The sequence below is a fragment of the Nelusetta ayraudi genome, unplaced genomic scaffold, assembly GCF_046127955.1.
Source record: "Nelusetta ayraudi isolate G7.1 ecotype Tasmania unplaced genomic scaffold, CSIRO-AGI_Nayr_v1 ptg000151l, whole genome shotgun sequence".
NCBI lineage: Eukaryota > Metazoa > Chordata > Actinopteri > Tetraodontiformes > Monacanthidae > Nelusetta > Nelusetta ayraudi.
Genome location: NW_027466201.1, coordinates 1,873,126 through 1,892,161, shown reverse-complemented (window position 1 = coordinate 1,892,161; position 19,036 = coordinate 1,873,126). Strand labels below are relative to the sequence as shown.

Below are 19,036 nucleotides of genomic sequence, written 5' to 3'. Positions count from 1 at the left end.
AGAATTTTGGATAATTGTATCGAAATATTTTTTGTGCATCAAGAAAATAATGACATCACAGTCTGGAGATTCAGGGGCTCTGTAGAATTAAGTAGAATGAAGTTTGTTCTTCCATTGTGAGGCAGAGCACTTGACCTCCATGGAGGTTTGTTTATCTGCGACATTAAAAATGAAATGTTCAGGGCACGTCGGAAATTTGGAACGATCAAAAATTACTTTTTATTTGAACTCATAATTCCTTTGCATTTTATAGGAATGGTAAAAACTCAAACTAAAATCCCTATAAACCTATAAATCTTATGCAGCACACCACACAAAATGTCTGTGGAAATTCAGGTTTATTTTTTTGGTAAAATGATATAGCGCTTCTCCAGCACCTTTACGGTACCTCAAAGTGCTTTACAAAGGCCTCTCATTCACCCATTCACACACACATACACCAATGGGCGGCTGCTGCCATACGAGGTGCTGCCTCGCCCCACTGGGAGCAATTTCGGGTTAAGTGTCTTGTCCAAGGACACAACGACAGACTAGGAGGGAGTGGGATTTGAACCGCCAACCCTTCGGTCATCGGACAACCCGCTCCACCTCCTGAGCCACAGTCGCCCTCATCACGAACGCACTCTTCATCCAGAGGTCAGATCTTCTGACTTTCTCGCTGTCGCTGAATGCAGCACAGGGCTTTAGCTGACGTTGAGGTGGTGAAGATCTTACTCCTGAGCCTCATTTGACTACCACGAGAAACAGAACAACAGGCAGGAAAGCTTCCGAACAAATAAACAAAAACAAGACACACAGGATTCCGAGGGCCATAAAGAAGTCCGAATGTGGCGCCGGAGAGCCATAAAACACACAAAAGGGGCTGGCAGCATCAAAAACACACAACAGCCTGCCTGAAAGGGCAACATGAACTCTCTGGGGCAGGTGAAGGAGGCCCAGGTGTAATTAATGAAGCTAATTAGACACCAGAGGGCAGGAAGTGCAGAGCAGCAGAGGACAAACACCGGGAGGAGACCTTCAGAACAGAACAGAAAACAGAGTAACACAGAGCAGCGAACATTGAGAACAGTGTTGTATCAGAAAATTGATAGCTTGTTTTATTCTCTTTGAACTTTATTCGTTCCACTTTGAGTCTTTACTATTTTATTGAGTTGAACAGGTTTGAGGCCTTCACCACTTTATTCAGTGCATTTTCTCTTGATTTTTTTAATTTTTTTTTGTGGTTTACAAATCCAGTCATAATTATAATGCATACAATCTGGTGATCTCTTGTATTAAGAAATTATTTTTCTTGAAAAAGTAAGAGTCTAAAAGTTTATGCCACCCATTTCAATGTGATATTGACAGCATAAGTTGTAAATATTGTAAAAACTTGTGCCACCGAAGAACTTCAGAACGTTTTCATAAGTTCCTCACCTGCACGAAGCTTTCGCTGTATAAATGCTTGTTTTAGCTGCAGGGTAAACGACTCCCAACACGCAACAAGTGGATAAATATTTATTCATTGCTGGCAGGCAGATGATTTGACAGGGATAAGGTCTTAATATAAGGCGCTGCTGCATAAGAAGCTTTATGCAGGTCAAATGCTGTGTATGTAAAAAAAAAAATAAATAAATAAAAAAAAAATAAAATAAAATAAAAATATGTGTATATATATATATATATATATATATATCTGACTGTCGATGTGAGACGGCGAATAAATAACTTCAGGAGCACGCGCCTTGCTGTAAAAACTTTTATTTAGAATAAAACAACAGAGCCATATTACACGTAGTGTGTTTCAATCTATTTTACATACCTCAGGAGAAGTGACACAGTTCTGCCCATGGAGCAGTTCCACCATGACTGGAATCATTCAAATCACCGTTAAGTCTACAGTCGGGAGGAGGTTATAGTAGTGTTGCTCACAAGTCTTACAGGATAGCGTAAAGCACGACAACACAACGCGGTGAGGGACCAGTGCTAGATGGCCAGTGGAATTTCAAAAAACAAACAAATAAACAAAAAAACCAAAACACCACAGGATAATACAGTTGGCTGGCTTCAGCAGGCCACAGACCCATCACGGTACAGTAATGATGATTTACTTTTCATGATTCTTTTTTTCAAATTCCTACTTGGTGTCTCCTTGTTGCAGTGTTTACCCAACAGTGAGCCGAAGCTCAATTAAGCTAAGACCAGGATTTTCCACAGATGATCCCGATTGTTCTAGACAGAATTAGAAACCACAGAAAAACAAAACAAAACAAAACAAAAAAACAAAACTGTGTCTATGAGTCTGAGGTAGCAAGGCAATCATGGCTTTCCTCTGATTTCTCAACATATATCCTCTTTTTTTAAAAAAAATACTATTCTACACAATGAAGACAGGCCTCCTCGAGGGGGGAGGGGAGGAGGTGACGGTGGTGTGGGGGAGGGAGGGTAACAACCAGAACTTTGGATTTAAATCCTTGTTTCCCGAAGCGCTTCGCTTTGTACAATCTTACAATCTCGCTGAGCTTTCTCCTCGGTCTTCCTCACGTGGAATGACAAACTGTATATAGGCACAGGAGGGGTTTTCTTCGATTAGGAAATCGTCATTTGCACGTAGTCTGCCGGCATGTGGACGCGTTAAAGGGGAACTCGACGTCGAGCGCGCTTGCAAAAAAAGAAAAGAGAGAGAGAGGGAGAGAGATGGCGGCGGCGCAGCGGACGCTTTTGGATGCAGGGAGCCGGCGTGTGGTAATAAAAGTACTGCTAACAATAAAACGCAAACAAACAGCTGCAACGGTTTGATTCCCAGTGAGAGCTGAATTTCAGAGACCAACTTGAAACAATCAAATATTTACCTGCCTCAGCAAAAGAAAATAAAAAAAAATAAAAATAGAAAAAGTGATGGAAGCTGTACAAAGCTGGAGGGGATTGGGGGCGGGGGGGTCTGTGCACTTGTCTAAACAAATCACTGACAACTGCTGGACCAAGTTCAATCTACAGTTCATAGAATGTACAGATTGCATAGTACACAACAAGGTGGCGAAAGAAGTCGAGTGTCTGGTCCTGTGCGTCTTTGGGATCTCGGGCGGGGCTTGGTCGGGTGGGGTCGGGGTCATTATTAGGTGGGTGGTCCTGTTTGCGGGTGCGCACTCAACGCTGCTGGGACGCTAACGTGCCGTCCTTCCCCGCGGCTCCCCTCACATCACCTGCGAGACAAAGGGCGGAAATGTTAAAGGCGCCTCACAAGTCACGCTAAGTAGCAACGTCACCGCGCAATGCGACGCTGTGCACCCGCAGAGATCCAGGCAGCAGTTCATACGCGTTTCGATATCATGTAAACCAGCTCCCAAAATGACAAAAATCCCATCCGTCATTTATTCCGCATCCTCCGCTCTTAAAGAGAGAAAGAAAAACAAAAATGGAAATTACGAGAGAAATCGCAAAATTCGGAAATAAAAATGTTCCTCTGTCCCAGTGCGGTTATTAGATTCACATCTACTACTTTTGTTTCCGGTTTGTTGCCTCTACCAGCCTTTACGGTTCGTTGCTTATGCCGCCCTCTACTGACAAGGAAGACTATAGCAACATGAAGCAGTTTAAGAACTGAAGCGCTTGATTGATTTGTCTTTCCATTTTGGTGTGCTTTATAAACGTTGTGCTTTTCATTCAGACCCAAAACAGGCTCTCAGCATTTAGTGACAGGTGTCCATTGAGAGCACCTGACGACTCGCTGATGTCTTTGCCTGTGGACGCTTTCCTGAAGAATAAAGACCAAACATATAGCATCAGTTTTCACTGGCAGCGGTGAGAGCATTTTTGCCGGAGGCTTTAAACAAAGAGTTAAAGAAGCCATTTCTTGGAGATATTTGGAATTTTGGAATTGAGTTAGTCAGGGATCTAAAAGGATCTGGCAGCACTTGAGTCAAAGGTCTGGATGTGGATAGAACACGGGAACTTTCATCTGTAACGCCACACAAGTGCAGTGTTCAAAGTTTGAGCAGAGCCAGGAGAAGTTAGTTACTTTATACTTTAGTCCCAGCGCAGCAGGTGAACCACACACACACTCACACACCTCATTTCTCTTCATCAAGACGTCACTCGGAGGAAACATCAGAGATTTTGAAAAAAAAAAAAAAAAAAAAAGTAATCCGATTTGCCGGGGTGGTTAATGGACTGCAGCCCCTGGAGCCAGTTACAGTCCATTAGGAGCGTGTGTGCGTGCGAGGGTGGAGGAGGTGGGTGTGGATGATGCGGCGGAGGTTTCATAACGCACTCCAACCTTTTCACCCGCGCCTTTGTGCGAGAAAAAGCAACAGCGGAGTGAGCGGGCCGGCCGGCGGCGGCGGCGGTGGGGTGACTCAAACAAACACCGCTGCGGGGGGGCGGCGTTGCATCGGGCGAGCATAATGGAGAGATACGATTAGCGTAATGCGACTTCAAATGAAGGTAGAGGCGTTTATAGAAAAAAGAAAAAAAAAAAAAAAAAAAAAAAAAAAAGCTGCCGGGAATTGGCTGGTGCGCGACGTCCTTTTTGAGAGAAAAGCAGAAATCAAAGGAGGCGGCGCGTCCTTTTGTTTGACAGCAAATGTATTCGACGCAAGCATTTGGACGGAGGTGTGGAGGAGCGAGTCAGGAGGAGGTGGGGATGGAGTTCGGTTCAAGTGAGGAGGATGATGGGGGGAGCAGGAGGGGAAGGATTCAGGGGGAGGGGAAAGCAGTGGAATGAAGTGAGGCCTCACTCCGCTGAACGGGGCGAGAAGCTAACGCTAACGCGAAAGGCTAATGGCGCTCCAATGACTCATTTAGCAGCACATTTTTCCAGAAGTGCATCTGCGGAGGCTGCACTTGCAACTACATTCGCAGCTGACCTGAAAGCAGGAGTGGGAAAACTGCGGCCCGGGGACCATATGCGGCTAAGTTTTTTTTAATCCGGCCCGCCCATACTTGAAGAAATGATATTAATAGTCATAAAAAAGCTGTAATTCATCCATTGATCAGTGTTTTTAGAGTCATTTCAATAAAGAGCTAAACACCATGCGGCTTCAAAGATAAAGATAAAAGCATTTTGTTGTAACTATGCTTTGTTTCTTTTTCAATTGACAGTAAATTGACAATGTTTTCCGCTAAAGACTTAGCGTAGTGAATGCTAACGACTGGGATCTGTTGGCGGTGGAGGAGGCGGGGAGGGGGGAGGGCTCGGGTCTCACCTGTGGTCTGGAGGAGAGGCTGGAGGCTGGGGGGAGACAAAGCAAAGAGACAAAAGGAGGAAATTTAAATGCTCGGCTCATCTGTGTGTTATTAACGAGAGAAAAACGAGAGAACGCACTGAACCATCAGCCTGCGGGTGCCTCCCCCGCGCACACACTCACCTTGCCGCCCGCTCAGCCGCCGAGCCTCTCACGGCGGGGCGGCGGCCAAATTAGAATGGATTTTTTTTGTTTTGTTTTGTTTTTTTTAAACTAGAGCCCTCCGAGGAGCTCTCGCCATGAACATCTGGGTCTAGTCCAAAGCTGGAGAGCCCCGAATCATTATTAAAGTTTTTTTTTTCTCTCCCCCCTCCCCATTCATTTATTCATTTATTTTCCTGATTAATTAATATCCCCAGAGGTGAGGCGGTATTTCATTCTGCGCCCGTTTCTGCATCAGACTGTGGTGGCGACGGAGCCCGCTGAGATAAACAGAGCGTGATCACGGCTTGCGCGGACGCCTCGGTGCTCCGGCTGAGACGCACAGACACACACACGCATAAATAAAGCTCAACAGGCAGACACGAAGCACTGGCGTGTGATGTGCTGAGGAGGAGCAGAAGGTTCCATCAGGAACTGGTGAAGGAGTTTGACAGGGTGGAGGAGGTGGAGGAGGAGGAGCAGTGTGTGTGTGTGTGTGTGTGTGTGTGTGTGTGTGTGTGTGGGGTGGGGTGGGGGGGTTCGGACACCCCCGATTAACCCATGAGACCCCCTGAAAGACTCACAGCAACATTTAAGGGGGCTCACAGATTTTAAAAAAAAGTATATATAGGAGTACATTATATATACACTGCATGTTCAGGAAATATGGATGGTAAATGAGTGAAGGAGAAGTCAGGAGGAGCCACTGCAGGAGAACCTGGAGGAGCAACCGGTTTGGCATTTTGACGCCTCAGTCGCCGCGGCAGTAAGTGACAATTTCGATAAACGGAATAACCGACGCATGAATTTAATTATCTCCACAACGATGTAAAAGGCACAGAACCGAGCTCCAAAACTGCCATTTTTTTCATTATCTCCGTTCCATTTGCATAATGAGTTGAGCATGTAATTAAAACAAACATCCACTTATTAACTGTCTGTGAGACTTTTAATGTGAAATCAAAACGTTTTTTTTTAGTTTTTTTTTCACTTTGACAGATACTGACACTAAACTGTGTTTTCTTTTTAACTTTTAATCTCTCTGGGCCGAGCGAGAGGCTTCAAGGCGTCACATCAGATCAAGCGGTTCACTTTGCTTTAGATGTTGCAGGCTAATTTTATTCACAACGTGTCAGGTCTCCTGAACTGAAGCAAAGCAAAGTTTTTCAGCCGCAAAGGTGTCAACTTTTCTGCTGACCGACGTTCTCGAGGCCAGACAGAGGAAGGAGGGGCGTGGGGGGGGGGGGGGGGGTGAAGGTGGAGGAAAGGAGGCGGAAGGGAAGGAGGTGGGAAAACTTACGACTGCATGCGGGGAAGGAGTTGTTAATCTGCTCCATGACATCTGCCAGGTCAGAGCTGCTGTTGTTGGGCTCCAGCAGCTCATCTACACACACACACACACACACACACAGACACGCACAGTTACCACCAACACGCTGGTGCAGTACCACAGTTTGCAGCCAGGTTTGGTCAGCAGTTGTTCTGACCTCCGGAAAACTTTGCTGCACGGTGCAAAAAACAAACTTCTCACAAAGACATTCATTTCAAAGGGTCACCCAGCAGAAGGGTGTATTGTCTAGATAGATAGATAGAAAATAAATATTGAACATTGTTTTTACAAGTAACCACAGTCCCGATGTCTCACCTGAGTTGTCGGGAAGAGACTCTCGCTCTTGAACGGAGGGCGAGGAAACGCCGTTTAGCCTGGAGTCCATCTCCGGCTGAAGAGATGGGAACAAATGAATCTTTTAGATGATTGACCAGCAGAGATAAGTATACCATGGAGAAGAAGACAGTTAGGCTAGTTGTTTTAACGCTCCTAAACTAGCGCGATTCTGTGGCTCACACTGAAAACAATGCGGGCCACAGACCATCGCGTGCTTTTTGCAGCAGCCGACGATCCTGTCGTCCCTGATCCAGGCATCCCTGGTATAGCACTTTCCCCCCCCCTCCCGTCCCACCTGACCGACATTAATTCCGCCTCCGTCGGCGCAGGAGCGGCAGACAGTGAATACAGATGGCCGACAGTGACCGGCAGACGTTTGCATTCACTGTGTCTCCGACAGGAACCTGTTTGTGACAGACTGCCATACCGCTACCTGCTGTTGTCTGCAATATGAATCAGTAAAGAAGAAAAAAAAGAGAGAAAAAGAAAAACACCTGCTGCTCCCCCCCCCAGATTTCCCCTCGAAACATAAAGAGAAAGCGTCTTTGAATGCGGCTCTCTCTCTGTAGCGTGCGTGATAACTGGCGCCCAAAGCCAAGTATCTCTCCGCAACTTAGTGCCCCGCTGTGCTGTGCTCTCGCAAGATCATCTGAAAAGCCAGGTTCCAAAGCCAGGGAGGCCGAAGTAGCCAAAACGAGCACTTCAGCATCATGAGCCGACCCTCAGCCTGGTCGTCAAAAAAATGTGCCGTAGTTCCATCAGATCCCCACTTCTCCGGTCGTAGCCGGGGCGACGACCATCACCTGCGTGCGTGCGTGCGAGTCTGGGTGCTCATACACGAGGCGCTCGGTCAGGGCACATTCTAGCGATGCCGGAGGTGGAAACACTACAGGTGCAGCATGCAAGATAAGAAGAAGCGCCTCTGTTTACGTATTCCACCTTTTTAAAAGTTTATGCTAAAGTTATATTAGGGTCATTACATCCAGATTGAAAAATATATGAGGCTTCGACTTGCGCTGCGTATGATTTCTTTGAATAAATGATGCCTCTGCTCAGGGAGGTGCAGCAGTCGCACAATAAACTGAAATGCGACGTTTAAAGGTGCCACAATATTCAGTCTTCCAGTGTCTTATCACAATAATGTGACTGTTTTTGACGCGCAACATTAACATCTTCTGCGACCAAACACGCAGACGATCCAAGAAAACTTCCCAAAGCCAAACTCAGAACAAAAGCGTTTTAACTGGAGGCTGTAAACAGAGGGCTACACATGCTTTGCGTTTGTTTCGTTTTCTGAAGATGCATTGGGGCTTTTATTTTTTTGTGTGTGTTATTAATCACACACACGGTTGCTACACTTTAGTCCTGGATGAAAAATAAAGATATGGAAATGAGAAGCTGTGGGACCTTTGAAAATGTGCTGCATAACTTCACCATTTACCAGCAACACATTCGTCTTCCCTGCGCTGCAACGTGGGGACGGAGGAGGACTTTCCCTGCTGAAGTTCACCTCTTTCCTCGGGCTGTTTGTCCCGCGTTATTACAGTTCTTACAGCCGCCCCTGTGTTTACTCCGTCTGCTCCGTCCAGACTGTCTGTTTGTTTGGTTTAGGGCCGAGTGCCTGGCTGTTGTTTTTTTTTTTTTTTTTATATTTTCTCCACTGGGGCCAGCAGAACAATAAAAATCTCTGTGAGCTCTCCGGCGGGGTGTAAAGAAGCAGAGTGCAGAGGCTGTGACTGTGATGGAACCGTAATGACTAAATGAGGCTCAGTTTCTGGCACTTAATTAGCTGCCCGCGCAGATTGCGCAAATTGAGAGGCGGGGAGGAGCGTTTTCGTGAACTTGAAAGTATTCTTTTTGAAATATGTTTAAAACAGAGGCGGCAGATGGTGGTGTGGACTCTGATCACTGCCAGTATGCCACCAACAGGACATACGACTCCACTCTACACCCAGAAGTAAAAAAAAAAATCGCTTCACACTTTTGTGCGGTGTTTGTTTTGTGTCAAAAAGCACAATTGCACTGGAGGACTGCACTGCAAAACAACACCACGCAGATGAGTCGTAACGGGGAAGCGTTAAGGAACCAGCAGCGCAACTAATTAAGAGCAGAAACTTTATTTTCCCTCCTCGACTTGAGCGGAGTTACCCGGCACAATTAATGAGGCAAAAAGCTAGATTGAAAAAAAAAAACAAAACAAAACACACACACACACACACACACACACACACAACAAGGACGGTTATCCCTCTGTTTACAGCCTCCAGCAAAAACAGCAGGTTATTATCTTCCTGCTGTTTTTTTAAGAAAATGGAGAAACTGATGATGAAGATTTCCACCGAATTGTGATGATGATTTTCTTTGACTCTGGAAATCATTCATTTTACCAAAGACACGTGTGGCAAAAAAATATATATTATATATATTTTTTGTTTTTGAGTAATTTGTTCATTTTGTAATTTGTGATGAATTTCGATCTGATGCTAATTTTTTCACACGACATCGACAAACCATCGTGCGTCACCTGATGCAGGAGCTGTCGCAGGCGATGCAGCTGCGACTCCAGCTGCTTGTTGTGTTCCTCCAGGATGTGCATGCGGGCCTCCAGCCGGCTCTTGTGCTGCCGCAGCAGCTTGGCCTCGGCCAGCAGGTCGGCCTCGTCGGGTTGGTCCGACTCCCACTGCTGCACCCCGCCGCCGCCGCCATCCCCCCGCTGGCCGTGCTGCTCCTTCAGCTGGTCGTACTCCCTCTGCAGGGTCCTGGCGAGGGAGCGCAAACAGGAAAAAAATGGCCGCTGAGTGTTGCATCTTGATATACACAGCGTGACTGAGCCACACTCCCAAATGCCCGGGGAGTTGAGGGGGGGTTTATGCACTGCTCCCCTGCAGAGTGGCTTCCTGGATGGCAAACTGATCCCTAAGTGGTGAAAACGAGGCCAGCCGGTCCACATTTCACATGCGGCTTCAGCCAGAAATCATATAATCCACAGCCGTCTTAGTCAAAATATGTTACAAAACAATCTGTTTTGCATAACGCAGCCCGTACATGAGTTTTTTGTTTTTTGTTTTTTTTTGAGGTCGTAATCTGATTGCATGTTATCTGCGTTACGCAGTCAGACTACCAGAAAAATAAAATAAATAAATAACAATTGGAATCAGTTCTAATTGCATCTGGAACATGTATTACAGGATTACAGATGACAGATTTGTTCAGGAAGCTTGATTGCGTTTTGGATGACATCCGTCAAATATGTCCAAAACTCAAGAGCCTGGGGGGACAGCCACAATAGACAAGCGATGGATCATATTTTTGATTACAGTAAACAAAAAAAAAATAAACTAATGTGGCTAAATGTGGCTTTTTATCAAGCGTCATTTCAACAAGTGCCGAACTCTCCACGCCACTGAAACGGCTCTTGGAGAACAGCAGAGGAGTCACAACCAGCATGTCGGGCCGCGTTTATCGTCTTGCTCTTATCGCCTCCGGCGTGCAAACACGGCTTTACGTGAGAGCCGCGCAATAATGCAGCGCTTCTGTTTACCTCAAACTTATTTGCGGTGAATAGACAAACAGAAAGGAGCGACTCTCTTCGCTGGGCTGAAACCTGCATCCAGGAAGTGATGCTCTCTGCCAGCGTGGCGCGTGTGACGCAATATACGTCCACCAAAATGGGTGTATGTCGTATTGTGCGACACACCAAATATTCCCATGACTAATGTAGAGGAAAACAGAAAAAAGAAGAACAAATAAATGTAGATTCTGGAACAAAAAACACTTTGGAGACTCGACTGTACCTCTGCTCCTCCTCCAGCCGAGCGATGACCCGCTCCAGCTCCCCTCGCTCCTCCCGCTCCACGGCCTGCAGGATCTGCGCGGGGCTCTGGGGCTGACTGCAGGGGGAGCCCTCGCCTCCCAGCGTCTGGCAGTACTGCAGGATCAGGGCATGCTCGTCGTCCCTGTGCGCGGGGGTTGAAGAGTGCACAGCACTGGTGAGAGTCTGCTTCGCCACTCGGCGTAACTCGCACCACGGCGATCCGCAACGAATAGCGTCCGGTTTTAATTAAAATATCGGTTATGCGGGTGTGCACGCGCAACCGCAGATATTTTAATGATTAATCATTCAGAGGCAGAGAACAGCAAGTGAAGTGTTTTCTCTAAGTTCAGTACGGCAACCTGCGTAACTGCGGCAAAAAGTCCAACAAAAGTTAAAGACAATTAGAATCGAGAGGAGTCTTTTCAATCAATCTAAATGACTGAAGCGTCATAAAGAGTGGTCGTGCATCAAAGCTTCAACAGCAAATTTAGATTGCATAATCTTAAGTATCGTTTCAAATTCAGCCCCCCCCCCCTTCCCATTTAAATTGCAGCAGCAGCTGTTTTGAACTCTTGTGATGGTGCACATGCTGTGTTTCTGACATTATACAGAAGGATTCAACGAAATGAAAACAGTTTTGCACTCTTTCGTACGACAGTGATAAAACTGGATGACTTATTAATACTTCCTCAATACCTATTTAACTCCTGAGCTGATACGGACATTCAAGATGACATTCACAACAAATGCAAAAAAAAAAAACAAAACAAGAAAAAAAAAAAAAGAAAAGCCGACCTTTAAAAATCTTGCAAACTTTAGAATAGGAGTGTCCGTTAGCTCCGAAGTCCCTGGTGGAAAACACAGGTGTCTGTTTTTTTTTTTTCCACCAGGGACGGGGGAGGGGAGCAAAGACCAGACGAAGTTTGACAGAAAGAAAGTGAAATGGCTGCAGGTGTGTGTGTGTGTGTGTGTGTGTGTGTGCACGCACACCACCTGAGTGATGTGAAGGAGGCTGGCAGGTCTTACCCAGGCCGAGCTGCCACCTTCCTTCTGAAACTCAACCCTAGAGTGACGACTTCAACCTGACAACCGTGCGCTCAAAGAAAAAGGATAAAAGTAAAGAAGGTGGACTGCGGTCCCACACAACCCGACTCAAAGGAGTTGTTTTTAAGATCGTTCTCCACGAGCACCTTTCGCCGTCGGCGTCGGTTCTGATTAGCGCAAACACACAGTTGCAAACCCTCTCTCCCTCTGTAAAACCCCAGAACTGTTATCAAGTAAAAAGTCACCAGTCACAAGAACCTTCATCAACTTTGAGGTGAGATACCTGAATGACTGAGTTCAAATTCAATTCACAGTAAACTATCTCCCATCCGAGGAACAGAATCGGTGATTCCGCGCCGCAATGAATGAACAAGAGCTTTTAAAGTTCGGGTCGTAACTTTTAAACAGGCCTTGGCGACATCGGCTAAAAAAGACCCCAAAGTCTCTGGAGGAGAAAGCCATTTTCTACAACACGGCTTTGACATTCACCCGAGGAGACACCCGAGTGGAAAAAAAGGCCTGAATGTCACTTTGGTCTCGTGCATTATAACTGAAATAACACTGAGAGCTTTTCCGCCAATTTTTTTCCCCCCCCGCCCCCCTCCACTCACAAATGGAACAATGGCGTATTAAGCAAGCAATTCAGCCTCCGGAGAAAAATGCTCGGTATCAGTCATCGGTCTGAGCTCTTTGAGCGATTAAGGGTACAAGCTGGGCGCCTTCTTTCCTTTCAGGCTGGGATTTGCTGCCAGCGCGATGTTTTAATGCAATGACCCGGCATTGTTCACCAAAGGAAGGGTGCAAGACGAACAGAAACCCTTGAAGTTGCCACAAAAAAGAAAAGGTGACGTCTTCACCTTTGCCTTTGTCTTGACAAAGAAAGACAGAAAAGGAAGCTATGGCAACACTTTGGGCTCTTCGGACAGAAGCGGTGTGTCCTGACTCAATTTTACAAAACACCATCTTCCGATGACAAGTGAACTGAGCTGCCCGAGCCACACGGAACATTATTCTGTTCACCCAATAACCAAGTGTTTGTGCACTGTAAATTCAGAAATGTCACCCCCCCAAACGCAGTGACTGAAGCCAGCTGATTGATAGGAACGGTGGCCGGAAGTGACAGGAAGCCGATTTCCGCACCCGCCACTGCATGAACACAACAACACCACTGACACGGGAGTCCGGGAAGTCTGTGCTGCTATTTGTTAAAACTTTAAGACAGTCGGACGTCTTGCTTGTCTTGTCTGGTTGGTTTCAGTTTTTTGGGGCTTTTTTTTTTCTTTTCTTTTCGGGTGAGTGACCAATTACGAGGCTCCCTGACAGCGGACAATGGAAAAAAAGCCGCAGCAGGACATGTTGTTCGGCAGACGGAGCCCCGACCGCAGCATAAAGGAACCCATTACCAGCGGAAATGGCAGGGGGGAGGACCGCTGGGGTCGGGAATGAAGGCAGCGGGACCACCTGCTCCGGAACATTGCAGCAGGAAGTGGAAGTGAAAAAGCAGAGGAACGAGGGCGGGAAGAAAAGACGGAGGAGGGGCGGGGGTCACTGTGGGAGAGGAGCCGACATGTGAGTGACGGGGGATGAATGTCGTCCGTCCGCCGCGGTGCATCGCCAATGCCGGCGCCGCGCTAAGTGGGCGGGGCGAGCGAGGACACGGCGACGTGGACCGTGGCACATCCTCGCAGTGGTCTCCGGGGCCTCGAGCCTGGCTCGCTTCCAGCTAGTGGGAGCAGCTCCACTCTGAGCTGAAATGGTGATATTAACTGGAGAGGACTGCGCTCGGAGGCGCTGGCTGTTGAGCAAGAGAGCGACTCAAGGAAATATAGGGGAGGATGAAAGGGGAAATGGATGGAAATCGTTGATTCCGACGACCTGGAAGTTCCCTGAAGCACCCTTACCGTCAGATAGGCAGAAATGGGCGAGCTTCCTGTCTAAACCAATCAAACAGACCAATCCGACGGGTTCTTCACATTCGAAGTGAGTGTCCTCGGGCTGGGGTCACCGCTTGCCTTTCCGGTTCTTCTTCTCTTGGCACTTTTAATGTGTTTTTTTCTTTTTCTTTTTAAGGGCAGCTGAGAAACACTTTCTTTTGGCAGGCGGGCAAGATTTCAGAAATTAAGTTCTCTCGATCCAACGACCGCGCAGCGTTGCTCTTATTCCGCCAGCTGGAGGAAAATCAAAGCCCTGCTGGTGGTGGTTGATAGTACTGTGTGACTCGAAGTGGGCTTTTTTTTTGTTTTGTTTTGGCTTTTTCTTTCTGTAGATTCTGTACTTTGTGACCTATTTCAAGGTTGCCTGAGCCCAACAGTAAAAACATGATTTGACAAGAACAAAAAAAAACAAAACATTGAAAAAAAAAAACCTGATGAAAGGAGGAGAAGCGAGGAGTGGAGGAAATTATAACAGGGACGGTAACAAAGAGAAAATATCAGCCGACAAGAAAAAGGGGAACGGCGCTGGGGGAGAGACTGGAGAGGCTGAGATAAAACACACACACACAGCGCTGAGCAAAAGAGGAGGGTGGCGTCCTAGCCTCTGTAACGCACCAAGGTATCAACGACAACATTGTGCTTTGGCTCGAGGTCAGAGGAAGCAACTTCCTAATTAGGGAGTTTTTGTGGAAAAGAACAAAAAGAAAAGTGGAGCGTTATTTAAAAAAAAAAACAAAGATGGAAAATGAGTATCGAAGGCACTCGAACCCTCACAGAAATTTCATCTTGAAAATTTGACACACACACACACACACACTTGTGCTAATTATTGATATCGCCGCGCAGCTGGCAGCGATTCCACATCGGTGTTTACAGGCTCCCAAAGCATCAGAGAAACGGGAGCCAGAAGCCAAACATGCATGTAATTGACAAACACGGCCGTCCGTTACGAGAGCGAGCGCGTTTTCGTAAAGCACCCACGCGCTGGCGAGGAGGCAAATCCTCGCGTCATATCGGCGCGCGCGTGTGTGTGTGTGTGTGTCCGAACAGATGCAGATGGAGCGGCGCGATAGACAAAGAGGCTTGGGTTAAATCAGCTGGAGGCAGGCGCGGGATCAATCTGAAGCGAGGAGCTCCAGCCAAAGAACGGGGAGAGTGAGACGAGGAGCCTTAAAAAAAAAAAAAAAAGAGAGAAAAAAAACGTGTACAGCTTCTGCTTTTGCAGTCGAGGCTGTGTGGGCCGTTTGACTTCAGCCGCATTTATGAAAGCACGCAACGAGGCTGCGAATATGCGCCGCGGGTTCCAAAAAAGTAACTTTACTACTTAAAAAGTGGGACTTGATGAAAGGGCTGCTGTGTGTGAGAGAGAGAGAGAGAGAGAGAGAGAGATGGGCCTTTTAAAACAGCTTCAATCACAGCTAATGCCGTTGACATTTAATTTGGAGATGGTGAGATCGTTGCAATGCTCTCAGTCTGTCTGGAGGGGGAAAAAAAGTGAAACAAGCGAAAAGTAATGAAAGACAAATTGACTGAAATAATCCAGTGATCCACTTGTGAGGGAAAAAAGTGCCTGTTGCGCTTTTTTTTTTCAAGACAATTAGATCTTCACTCTGGAATAATGATGATTAAAGGTCCCGGATTACGCAAGAAATCCACTTTAGCAACATCTCAGAGCGATGAGACGCATCTCAGCTCCGTCTGTGAAGTCCCGAGGAAGAAAAAATTCCATTGAATGGTGCGAAGCAATTAGAATTGCGCTTTTGTTTGTTTGCCGTCAAGAATGGTTGTTATATTTTTCTCTTTGATTACTTGCGAAAAATATTCCGTCTCCTCCTCCGTCCAAACATAACGCGCAATTTTCACTTGAGGCGAACTGGTCATGTGACCACATACATCCCGTCCACTGACTCGTAAATGCGAAAAAAAAAAAAGTGTTTCCATGACACTTTTGCGACATACCTCCATATGGATACATCTGAAAAACCACCTCATGAAAGCATAAAAACCTTTTAGTGATATTTGAGGGGTTTTTCGAAGTTTAGGTGTTTCCATTACCAGTTTTTTTTTATTGCGATATTTAGCTTTTGCGCAATTCTAGGGGTAATGGAACGCAGCTAGAGTTCTTGCGCCACCACACTCGTCTTCACGTTGTGGGGAAGAAAAAAAAAAAGAAACATAATTTAATGCACGTTATTACAGAACGTTATGTTCAGACACGCTGTCGTGCTCCAAGTTGATAGGAATGAGATTTCTTTTCATTCTTTGCAACTGTGCAGCCGATGCCTTGTCACTCCTATTGTTTTGCAGCGGCGAGGAAAAGCGACATGCAAATGTTCCTGTAATGACCCTGTTTCTTTTTTCCACAAAGTACAAGAACTGTGATTATGCTCTAAAAGTGCGCCGGCGGGTGTTTTTTTCCCCTCCCCCTCTCCCGTCAGAGCCATTAGCCGTCATCAGACCATCGTCTTCTTCACCTCATTAGAGCTCTAAACACTTCCGTGTGAGCAGAAGTGAGTCCGCGTCTCCTTTTAAATGAGCTGCGCTACGAAAAAACCAACAACAACAACCAGTGAGTGCAGAAGTGGGGAATGACTGTTTGTTCCCACGTTGCAAAAGTTCCAAGAAAAGAAAAAGAAAGGGTGAAAAAAAAAGCACACGCACCTCGCTCTCAAACAGTTTTGATTTTTTTTTCCATCTCCCTACTCATCAGCCGAGGAGGGGAACGCCTGGGAGCCTTCAATCAAATTGTTCTCCGCCTCGCTAAAAAAAAACAGGCGGCAACAACAGGATGCACGCAACGGCAGCGGGTGGAGGAGGGAAGCAGACCCCGACTAAAAAGCCTGATGATGCCCTCGCCAGGCTGCGGGTGTGAACTCTCCTCCCGGGTGAATAATTCCTTTTAAACGTCGGTGCAGGGAGACGTCCTTTTGAAATATATATTTTTTTCTTTTTTTCCACCTGAACTTTCGTGCCACAGTTGAATTCTGCCTGCTCCCCAGGGTGCAGGCTTGTCAAATAATAAAAGAAAAAATAGTAAAAAAAAATAAATAAAAAAAAATTGAAAGAGAACACTTTAAAGAGAATCTCCCGGGTTTGTAACAGTTCAAAAAAGGTCAGAAAAGGTTCACTAACATTATTACTATCACTAGCAGGTAACAATATGTGTGTATATATGTGTGTGTGTGTGTGTGTATATACAGCAAACGAGGAGGAACAATGCCAAAGTTCCACAGCCTCAATAGCTTTAGCTAATTAGTAGCCTGCCACATTGCATAGACATGGTGCCACAGGGATCAGCAGAGAAACTTGGAAGGTGATTTGAAAAACTATCCGTCACGCTCAAAGCCGCCCAATCAGATAATTTTTTTTCTTTCGAGGGACTGGAGCTGCTTTCAAGACGGACGAGTCGGGTTTCAACCTCGATATCTCTGTGGTTCAGATGCACAGCGATTCAACAAACTACAACAGAGACAATTCCTCGTCAACACTTTGTTTCCTGAATTTCACTGCGGCTGAACATTAGAGCCACCGTATCGCGACCGCTGTTTGTGACGCATAAGATACAGGGAAAAACATTTTTATATTTCCATTGACTATCCTGAATTTCCTTAGTTGTTTGTCTTTATCAGACGTGTCTATTTCAAATTTTACCTATTTCTTCCTAGCCTTTCAAAATAAAAACAACGCTTCATTGATTCAAAGAAAATCAACAGCAGCTGTCAGTTGTCCAGGGAGAGAAGCGACTCGCGCTAACTCACAAAACTAATCTGGGGGGCCCACCTAAATCAGAACCGAGACCAGATTTGCGACACCAATACCCCCTCCAGGAAGACTCGGAACAGAATGTTCTTCCCCGGTGGCAGCGAATCCTTCATTGTGCGTGACAGACTTCCCCCAGTCTTCCATCATTCTGCCGGGACCGGGCCGGCAGCTCATCCATCCAGCGCATCATCGCAGGCCCATTCCAGACAAGCGCGCTTTGGGCCCCTGGGGGGGCGTCCGACACGGCACAGTGTGGCGCGGCGCTTCTCAGGTTGAGCAGTCGCCAAAATGCGAGACAGAAACAGATGGAGGGGCAAATGACAAACATGAGGTCTGCGGCTGGAGCCGTCGCCTCGGCGAGGGAGGATTGGAAAAAAATAAAAATAAAATAGGCAGCAAATTTTCTGGAAGCGGTGCGTTCTCGAGCGCAAATTAATTTCACACATGCGTGAACTCACATGCTGCTAATTCTCACCGCCAAAAGAAGAAAAAAGAAAATCTCAGATTGTGATCTCGGATATGGGACATCTTGAGATCGGAGTCTATCAGAAAAAGGCAGTGAAACGAAAAGCAATTCTGCAGAGGGGAGAAGCGCAGTGTGTGCGTGCGTACGTGCACCATGTTCTGTTTGTGCAACGTGCGCGAGGCTCTGAAGGGCCTTGTTTGAACCCCGGAGGCTCATTCCCTGGATTAGGATCTCAATTGGGGGAAAAAAAAGGGCAAACAGGACTTTCAATTCAGAGCACACTGTCCCAACACACACACACACACACACACACACACACAAACACAAACACACACACACACACACACACACACACACACACACACACACACGGCGCTCCAGCTTCATTTCCCCCCCTATTTTTAGTCACTTCCTCTTCCCAGGAAGGCCGTGTTCCCGTCTTGCTTTGTTCAAGATAATTGTTCATCATCGGAGGCCCTGAAACCAATCCCTCCCATCTCTCACTGTCCATTACAGCCCTGCCATTCTTCCTTTTTATCCCAGCGCACCGTCCCGGTAGGACACTTTGACCAGACGTGTTGGTGTGGTGGATGCAGGTGCGACAGGTTCTTCCGAACAGGGCGCTGTCAGAGCCGTGACGCGACTCGGCAAACAAGAGTGGAGACATTCTGCCCATTTCTCTGTCGAGCTGAAGGTGGTGAAGCCACTAAAAAAAAGAGGAGGGACTCACATGCTTCCGGTGGCAGAACTGCTGTCTGTGGGCAGAGAGCCGTTGGATTGCTCCATCTGGGCCAGCCTGCAGGAAAAAAAAACAAAAACACAAGCCAAGTTATGTTCGTCCGTGACGGAGGCTTCGCGTTTCCAGATTCAAACTCTGACTTTTTCAGACAAGTGCCATCGTCTCATCCGAATGCACGGCGCTGATGCCAGCAAATGAGGACATGAAAGCCAAGGCTGCACGCCAGATTGAATCTTAAGAAATAAAAA

General features: G+C 46.6%; 1 protein-coding gene across 10 annotated transcripts in view; it reads right to left on the bottom strand.

Annotated features, from left to right (window-relative positions):
- Nucleotides 1–1,724: 1,724 nt before the first annotated feature.
- The window catches only part of utrn (utrophin), a 174,958-nt gene continuing 157,646 nt past the window's right edge, over nt 1,725–19,036 (bottom strand). For 7 of the 10 annotated variants that reach the window (XM_076013511.1, XM_076013512.1, XM_076013510.1 and 4 more), the window contains 6 exons: nt 18,780–18,845; nt 10,824–10,985; nt 9,554–9,788; nt 7,009–7,084; nt 6,664–6,747; nt 1,725–3,182 (listed from right to left, as the gene is read on the bottom strand). In XM_076013511.1, coding sequence (XP_075869626.1) covers nt 3,127–3,182; nt 6,664–6,747; nt 7,009–7,084; nt 9,554–9,788; nt 10,824–10,985; nt 18,780–18,845 — 679 coding nt within the window. In that variant the 3' untranslated portion in view covers nt 1,725–3,126. Of the gene's footprint in view, nt 3,183–5,183; nt 5,210–6,663; nt 6,748–7,008; nt 7,085–9,553; nt 9,789–10,823; nt 10,986–18,779; nt 18,846–19,036 lie in introns of all 10 variants that reach the window. The other 3 variants (XM_076013516.1, XM_076013514.1, XM_076013515.1) reach the window with 1 other exon arrangement.